The 8,718-nt window shown below is 52.1% G+C and overlaps 1 protein-coding gene across 2 annotated transcripts; it reads right to left on the bottom strand.

The window, feature by feature from the left end:
- Positions 1–251: 251 nt before the first annotated feature.
- On the bottom strand, positions 252–7,026 carry Tmem37 (transmembrane protein 37). Of its 2 annotated transcripts, none has more exons than XM_004836055.4 (2): positions 6,647–7,026; positions 252–1,108 (listed from the first exon to the last, which is right to left on the bottom strand). In XM_004836055.4, exons 1-2 carry the CDS (start codon positions 6,665–6,667, stop codon positions 536–538), a joined length of 594 nt encoding a protein of 197 aa, XP_004836112.1. In that variant the 5' UTR covers positions 6,668–7,026; the 3' UTR covers positions 252–535. The 2 variants fall into 2 exon arrangements, with proteins under 2 accessions (XP_004836112.1, XP_087054192.1); XM_087198066.1 differs by lacking the exon at positions 6,647–7,026 and adding an exon at positions 1,796–5,622.
- Positions 7,027–8,718: the final 1,692 nt, after the last annotated feature.

Below are 8,718 nucleotides of genomic sequence, written 5' to 3'. Positions count from 1 at the left end.
ATTCTAAAGGTTTTCTGCAAGAGAAGGAAGGAAGTGTATACAAAGACCCTTTGAGTTAGTGGAAGAAAATTCTAGGTACTGACTGGTCCCTCAACTTAGAAGAACAATCCAGATCCAGTCTTGGAAACTTCAGAAGCCCAAGGACCCCCTGCACACAGTTAATAAAATAAGTGTGAACAATGTTTGTCTTGGCAGCCAGCCTGTGGACCAGTTACAGATACTTCCACATCGATCCCAGTCTAGGGAAGAAATTCAAGAAAAGTGTTTTAATACTTTTTTCTTTTGAAATCAACACCCTGATAGCTTGGCCAAACCTGTGCAGCTGGTGGTACTGAGGCACACTCCTAGCCTCTGGCCCTTGCAACCAGCTGCAGAGGGCCCTGGGCCATTTCTGGCAGACAACTCTGAGCTTAGGGGCTAAAAGGCAGCAGCTTCAAGGTCATGGTAACACTCCATCTGCACCAGAGGTCACATGTTGGAAAATTCTCATCTGGATCACATTTTCTTGTAGAAACAGAGGTCTCCAGAGAGGGCCCTAGGGTTTTCTTAGCTGGTTCCAGGGCTGGGTAATGCTGTTGATGTGAAGGCCACTGATAGCATTCAGGAAGAAGAGGAAAGAGGCTGTAAATTCACACCAAAACATCAACGTAATGCCGATGAGCGTGACCTGATTCCTGAGGAGGATCACAAAACTCAAGAGTCCTGCTGAGGACAGGATGAAGGAGACCAGGAGGAGGCAGGAACCAATGGCCCACTTGCGCCGAGAGTAGATGTTGTCACACACCTGGGACACCATGAGAAGCTCCAGGCCAAAGATGGCAGCCACAACAGCCATGGCACCCACACTGCGGGACAGGCCCACACCCACAGCCAGCCCAGGCACATGGGCCTGGCTCAGGTCTCGGAGGCAGTGTGGCCTACTCTGGTTGGTGATGGTGCAGAAGTGCCATAGCCCAAAGAGACGGTCCTCATCCAGGAGCCAATGGCCATCACAGATGGAGATGGAAGAGAGGACCACAGCTAGGGCGGTACACACAATGATGAGGGTCCGGATGAAGGACTCAAAGAAGGACCGGTGGGGCTTCCTCTGGCCCGATGGCCTCTGGGCCTGAAAGACGCCAAAGGAAGCAGTGTCAGCGAGGACCCTGAGCCACACACTCCCCAACCTCCCTAAGGAAGACTCTAAACATGCCCCAGAGCCCTGTTCTTTGCTTGGATCTCACAGGAACCCTGGAACCCCCACCACATCTTAGCTTCCACAGCACAGACCCAGCCTCATTGAGGGCTTTCCTCTTTCTACCTTCCATCTAGACTTGTAAGCACTGGCTGTCAGAATCCAACCAGGCCCTGATTATTCCCTTACCATTCTTCCTTTTATGATCTCAACACTGGATGAAAATTCCAAATTGACCCACAAACCCTATGCAGCTCTTAATTTAAAAAAACCTGTCTTGCCTGGCTTGAGTGACCTCGGGCATGTAGCCTGCCTCAGCTTCTTTGTACACAAAATAAGAACACTGCCTAGCAGGACTACAGTGCTGTACGAAGCAGTGAGCCATTAGCATGTCCATACATAAGGTTAGGTTTTCTTGTTCAGTGCACATCTAGTTTTATCTTAACCCATACCCACTTGGTCTTGCATTTTCTGTATTTGGTCTAGGTCTCCATGTTATTATTTTGTTTTCTGAATCCTCAAAGTGATGCCTACAACTTGCCCTTCAGCCTCACTCAGCCTTACACCACCCAGAGCTGGCCAACAAGTGTCTTTTAGCAGCTTCTAGGTATGAAGAACCACCTGACTGGTCTCAGTATTGGAGGGGAGCATCTCCATCTCCTCGGTCTTTCAGTCTGAGAGTTCCATGTGCAGTGTGGTGTCTCCTGTCTCACTGGCACAACTCCCAATCCCTGACCCACAAAGACAAAGAAAGAAATGCTACAAAGAGTAAAACTGCTTACCACAGCCACAAGCCCTACGAGACCCACCTGCTTCCCTCTCCAACTTCACTTCCTAGTATACTCTTCCTCCCACCATACTCAGACACCATGGCTGCCCTATTTCCATACCTAGAACTTTCTTCCTTCAGACCTCCTGACCCCTCTGCTCAATAGGCTCTTCTGCAGCAGCCCCACCTCTTAAGGACAACTCCTTTTCTCCATCTTTTGGGACTGTTTATTATTTTTCATGGTACTGGACTGAGCCGAGTACCTTCCCACTGAGTGACATTCCCAACTTTTTTTAAAAAAAAAATTGATGTTAAGACAGGGGTCTTGCTAAGTTGCTTAGTTGCCCATACTCAAACTTTTGATCCTCATGCCTTAGCTTCCCAGAGTGCAGGGATTACAGGTATGTACCATCAAGCAAAGTCACCTCCTTGCAGAGGCCCTTCACATCCATCCAACCTAGTGCAGTCGCTGCTGGCATTCTCTGCCAGGCACCCTGTCTGTTTTACCATTCTTATCTGTTTTGAAGTGACATCTTATCTGTCTCACTTGGACATATCCTCCAGAGGGAAAGGCCCTCATGTCCAGACACTGTGTGTCCCCGGTACCTGGCACAATGTTTGACCTGTGCATTCAGAACATGCTGGAGGAAGACCCATGGGTTAGTGAAGGGTCACTTCCATATGAAGCTCCCTTTAAACCATTTCTCCTGCCCTGTCATAAGTTAAATTACTTTTTATAGTGTGTATGGGAGCAGGTTACACCCTTGTTTTGGGAGGTAAGCAAAGTATATCGTCCACATGTGCAGTCACTGCGTGAAACCAGAAGAATGGAGAAAGGAGACCCTGACACTTCAGGGGCAAGTGTGGGCCACATCTCTCCATGCTAGATGCAAGACAGAGCCTGGCTCCTGGGAGACTCTTCAGTCAGCATCCTCGAAAAGCTGTCTATTAGGGTGTCCTGATACAGTGGTGCCTCAGTTCAACCAGGGATACAGGAATAAGGATGTGGTTTGCTGTCAGCATGCCTGCCTAGGTAGCAACCTATTTTCTTCTTAAACCTATGAGGTTGGTAGAGGAGGGACACTCCATGGAGGGTATGTAAAAAAGGAAACTATGTCACGCATATGGCAGGCGATTGCCTGACATCACTCACCTGAATTCTAGTAATGCCTGTTACAGCTTTCCAGACAACTGTACAGTGCGTGTTACGGTTTAGATCTAGATGTCCCCCAAAACTCTCATGTGCTCAGAGGCAGGTCTTTTGGAAGATGATTGGATCATGGAGGTGGTATTCACATCAGAGGATTCACCCACTAAGTTCAGCATCTGAGTGTGCTGTTAGGAAGTGGGGCCTGCTTAGAGACGGGCCACTGGGGGTGTGACCTGAAAGGGTGTTATCTCCCTTGCTGGATCCTCCCTTTGCTTTCTGTTTCCTGGGTGAGCAGCTGTCTTCTACCTGGGCCCTTCTGCCATGCAATTTCTGCCTGGAGCCAGCCAACCATGGACTGAAAACATGAGTCAAAATAAACCTCTCCTCCTTTAAGTTGTAGGTGTTGGGTATTGTGTCTCAGCAATGAGAAAAGTGATAAAGACTACGTGCAAGAGGTGGAATCTACTTAGCTAAGAACTATTCACTGGGACCTTCTAAGTACAGGGTCTTGGTGCTAGGGGCTCAGTGTCACTGTTGAAGATGAGGATATGAGTACAGAGGGATGCCCAAAGGGCTGTGCCAGAACTAGGCCCAGCACTTCTAGGGTCCTGGGGTGCTGCAAAGAGCACCCAGGTAGGACTGTGGGCTGTGGTTCTCAAACTGTGTCCCTGGTTTCCTGGAGGGGCTCCAAGTACTGCAGCAGGGTGGTAGGGAAAGCTGAGCAGCCTGGCTCTGGGTGCCCTTCCTCACTTCAACTAAAAAACTGGGATCTAGGAGTCTGTATTGAATTTCATTAGGAAAAAAGAAAGAGGATCTACAAGTAAGAAACACACCCAAGGAAACTTTAAATATTGCACTTCCAGGTCTACAGCACCAACCAAGAGAGAGGGTAATTTCTTAACCTCTTTGGCCCTCAGTTTCTCATCTATCACTAGAAGTTGGTGACACCTGTAGGAAAGCAGTGACTCTGAGGAAGCTCAAGGTTACAATGTCCCCAGAGATTGATATGGCTGGAGATGGAAAAGCCCCAGTTGCAGAGAACAAGTCACAAGACCACAGGACCCATAAACCTTTTGACCCTAGACACCACACTGGAAAACAGGCACGTCCTGTGCCTTCCTCAGCCCCGCCTCTCCTGGGCCCAGACTGGACTTTAATCTCCAGGCCACAAGACATCACCCTGGGATCACAAAGAGAAAACAGCTCATCTCAGTTCATCTATGCCCCTCCTGCCTCCAAACAGGGCTTCATTTACCATCAGTAAAACTCCCAAGGATTAAATGAGATTGTGTACATAAAGACACGTGGCACGTAGACAGCTTTCAATTTGGAAGAGTGATTAATATGAGTAACAACAGTGCCCACTGCAGTCTTTGTTCCAAACCACCTGGCACCTCACACCCATGCTGCCAGCACCTCACCAGCTCTCAGTGATCAGGGCCCAAAAGTCCCTCCTGGGGGCAGCTTGGTGGCGGCAGCTCAGTGGAAGGGCAGGAAGGAAGGGAGGGAGGAGAGGATGCCAGTCTCTAGCCTGGGGCCCCAGTGCTGTACATTAGGGCTATCTCTTCAATGTGAGGGTGGTGATTTCTTCCATAGATTTTTTTTAAAAATGCATGTTTCCCTTTTTCAACTGTGACCCTAGGTGAGTCCTAGTGACCTGTGAAATAAGGATCCCTTGACACTAAAGGCCTACTAAGTGCCAGGCTGTGTTCACGTCTTTCGCCATAACCCAGGGCCTCACATGCTCCCCTCAACCAAGGGCAACCCCAAGTAGATATGCTGGGCTCTTTCTTATTTTCCTACCACCAACATGGCTCCCATAGGTGCTGTCCTTCAACAGCCACTCTGCCCAGGCCCAGGTGACACCAACACCATTGCCACCAACATTCTGGGACTTCTTCCACAAGTCAGCCCACCCACCTCAGCTTTCAGCCTGAGTTCAGCCCACCCCACCTGCATGACCTGCATAAGCTTGCTCTTAGCTTTGTCCTTTATCCCCCTGCCCTGCTCACTCACCTATGAATGGAGACAACATATTTACTTTCTAAGATTATTTGTGGGAATGAAGCTCTTGGCTAAGTGGTCCTGCATGTGGGGGCAAGTACCAGGCTGGCCCAGCTAGGGCAGAGTGCTCTGTTGCCTCCCCCAGCTCAAAGTAGAGCTGCTTGGCTTGACCACATCCTCCACCGCCTGCAGACAGTTCAGCTCTTCTCACCTGGCTCTGTCCTCCTCCACCTCCTTAGCCCAGCTCCAAGTGCTCCTTTCTCCTGCAGGGCTGAAGTTAATCCTACTCAAGGCTTTTGCCCGTCTTAATTTAGGCTCATTTCCCCCACTCTATTCCTTGTTTATCAGTCTCTCCCTCCTTAGCTGGATCATAAACTCCTTCGAGGAACACCACACCTGGTCCCACCCTCCTCCCCACCTGTCCTCTTCTTCCCACTGGAGATGATGCTGCCTAAGCCTCAGGACAGAGTTGGAATTTACTGAATCCTGCCCTCTCCACCATTAAACAGCTGGGTCCTGGTTAAAAGGGATTTGGGGGGTGGCTGTGGATGTCATTTCTAAGAAGGGACAACCAGGATTTGGAGGCAGGAAGTCCTTGGTTTGAATCTTGATTCTGTCAGTCAGCTGGACACTGTGGACAGGTTACTTCTGAGCTTCAGTTTCTCATCTGTAGAAAGGGTAGAGCCAAGGCAGGTGGTGCTCCTTATAATCCCAGCTGCTCTGGAGGGTGAGGCGGGAGGATCACTTGTCCCCAGGAGCTGGAGGTTAGCTTGAGCAACAGAGCAAGACCCTATCTCAAATAATTATCATGATAAAAGGAGCAGAACAGTATGTCACATTATCAGTGTCCAGAGGGTCTGAGGACTTGAAGGCCGTCATCTCATAATCATTAGGACAGGACAGTTTAGCAGCTCAGGAAGCTCGCTGCACATTATCAGCCCACCACCCCGACACCGCGGGCTTCCCTTCCGCCGGGCAGGAATGTGTAGGTCCTTAGCCAACATAAACGTCTTGCCTTGCTCTAAGAAGCCAACCCTGCGGGGAAGTGCGGCTCCCTTCGCTGGAGCCTCCTCTCCGGGGTGTGCGGCCCCCAGAAAGTCCGCCCGCACCCCCGCACCCGACACGCGGATCTGGGGAGATAGGTCTTTCTAGAACCCGCCCGTAGAAGTTCCAAGTTTCTGAGGGCGTCCCGTTACATAAGTCCAGTCTAACTTTGCAAGTCCATTCTGTCCTCCCTCCCCAGGCCCAGATACCTCATTTTTTTAGGCGGGATCCCTAGGCTGCACTCAACTGACAGATCGCAGGCGACCCCCGAAAGAAATCGGGAAACCCTCCCCCGGAAGTCTGGGAGACGCGGGTGCTCGCAGAAGCCAGGGGGAGGGGGTACTGCACAGCGAGGGCAGTGTTGGGGGGCGAGTGCCCCCAGATCGCCTCCCTCAGAGCCTCTGTGCCGGCGGGCTCGCGGCAGCCCCCACGGTTGGCGTGAATGTGGGTGCGGGGTCCCTCCCCCATCCCTTCCCCTCAGGCTCGGACCCGGGCCCTGGGGTACCTGCACACCAATGGCGGTCATGCTGCGCTCCCTCCTGCTGCTGGGCTGCGGCGCGGACGCCGGCCACGACCTCTCCCCGCTCTGCACCGCGCTGCGCCGCGCGGCGAGGGCGGGGATTAGCAGCCGCGCAGTTCACCGGGCGGGCTTGGCCGGCCCCTAACCCCTGCGGCCCAGGTGGCGCTGAGTCAGCGTGGGCTGCCGGAAGCAGACCCCCAGGAGCAGCCCCCACACCCCTGAGCGCAGGGCAGAGCCCCACCTGCAGGAGTCGCGGTGCCCTGGGTTCGAAGGAGGAGAACTGGGGTGACTTCCTGGATCCCTGAAGCAAGGCTTCGGCTTCGGCCAGAAGAGCAAATTCCTCGAGGGCTGGGACTGCCGCCGGTCAAGGATTTGGTTCCAGCCCCAGCTGGCCAGGCGGAGAAGGAGGGTCCAAAGGGAGGAGATTCGGGCCCACTGTTGCCTTCACCACCAGCTGTGTGACCTTGGGCTGCTTGCTGAACATACAGACCCTCCTTAATCAGTGAGATAATGCATGCATGCCATAGGTTGGGCCCTTGCTAGGTGGTTGTTAAGTGTTAAGGGCGTAGAACCTTCTAGAGGATGAAACAACCAGCTCAAAACGCCAGTTGTGGGGCTGGAGGTATAGCTCAAGGGTGGACTCCTTGCACAAAGCCCAGTGTGGGTTGGCAGATGGGCCAAGATACTCCCTTTCCAAAAAAGAGGTGAGGTTGGGGCGGCAGATTCCAGTTGGCTTTCCTACTACCCTTGTCAGTTGTGGGGGACTGTGTGGTGGGCTGGGGTTCCTGCCTGAGATAATGCAAGATTCTTAAATTGAGGAAACTAAATGCTCTAGCTCACTCAAGTAGCCAGCTCCCTTGTGACTTTACCCAAGGACATTCAAAGTGACTGCATTTACTCTCTCCACCCATAAGAGCTATATGAGGAAGTTAGAGATGCATCTCCACTTAGCTGTTCCTGGGATTACATCATTCTCTGAGAGACCTTACAATATCCCACCAGTCCTAGGGCTTGGCCAGTGGAGCATTGGAGGTCCAGGGCTGGGAGGACTTTGACCCTTGGTCTTCTCAGCCCAAGCCTGAGTTCTTGTCACCATTCTGCATCAGCATCGCTCGGCGGGGTGGGGGTGGGGGGGCGGCTTGTTCAAACATGGTTTGCTGGGCTCATCCCCAGAGTTTCTGACTCAGTGGGTCTGGGATGAGACCTCTGGTAACCTTGATGCTGCTGGTCTGAGGGCCAGGTTTTGAGAACCACAGAGCTGAGGCAAGGTCAGCTGACCAGGCCTTACCAGCCCAGCCTCTGCACTGGGACTCTCTGCCTTCTCCCCAGTCAAGGCTCGCAGAAACCAGGTCTCCTCCCTGGACAGCCCTGGGTTCCAGGGGAGGGACTCACATGGGAAAGGAAGAGGTGGCTCCATTAGGGGTCCTTTCATGGTGCCCTACAATGCTCTGTGGACAGGACCTTCTTTCTGGGTCGCATCATTTCACCTGACCAGGAGGCCAGTGCCCAGATGCAAATCTGAAAGAATTGTCAGGTTGGGTAGTCTGCACCCAGCCAGTGCCTTGTAGGATTTCATGTGTGGTCAGGTGTGTTTGGAAAGAGTTTGCCTGCCATACTTTGTATCCCTGTCATACTAAGCATAGAAAATTCTTAAATCAGTAGAAGTTAGAACAACATGTTTGTCAGCAGGACGACTAGGGAAGAGAAATGACCTAGGAATAATGAGGAAATGACTAGCAAGTTTCCATCACGGATGCCCAGGAGAAGGCCCAGCATGGGGGCCTGGAATCTGGATGGAGATAGTGCTGAGATTCTAGGACCCTTGGCTTTGGGCCTGGAGCAGAGCCAGGAAAGGAGGCATCCACAGACTCCCCTCGTGTCCTCCCTACCCCTGGGGATAGTGAGAGAGGCAAAGTGCTCACCACACGAGTGTCCTGAGAAGGGAGAGTCTCAGTGTCATGGGGCTCAAAGCAGATGCGAGGGGGATGGGTGAAGGAGAGGGTGGGCTTTCCTTGTGTTAAAGGCAGAAACGGCACAGGTTTGAGTGGTAGGCTCTG

Source organism: Heterocephalus glaber, unplaced genomic scaffold (genome assembly GCF_053883595.1).
Source record: "Heterocephalus glaber isolate CG9 unplaced genomic scaffold, H.glaber_assembly_v1.0 deba00000347, whole genome shotgun sequence".
NCBI classification, from domain to species: Eukaryota; Metazoa; Chordata; class Mammalia; order Rodentia; family Bathyergidae; genus Heterocephalus; species Heterocephalus glaber.
Note: the sequence above shows the minus strand (reverse complement) of the source record. Positions and strands in the feature narration are given on the sequence as shown.

Coding starts and splice junctions, on each gene's coding strand:
- Tmem37 (XM_087198066.1), bottom strand. CDS start 1,831: ATGGAGATGCTCCCCTCCAATACTGAGACCAGTCAG. Junction 1,109..1,795: donor CCAATACTGAGACCAGTCAG/GTGGTTCTTCAT, acceptor GGCGTCTTTCAG/GCCCAGAGGCCATCGGGCCA.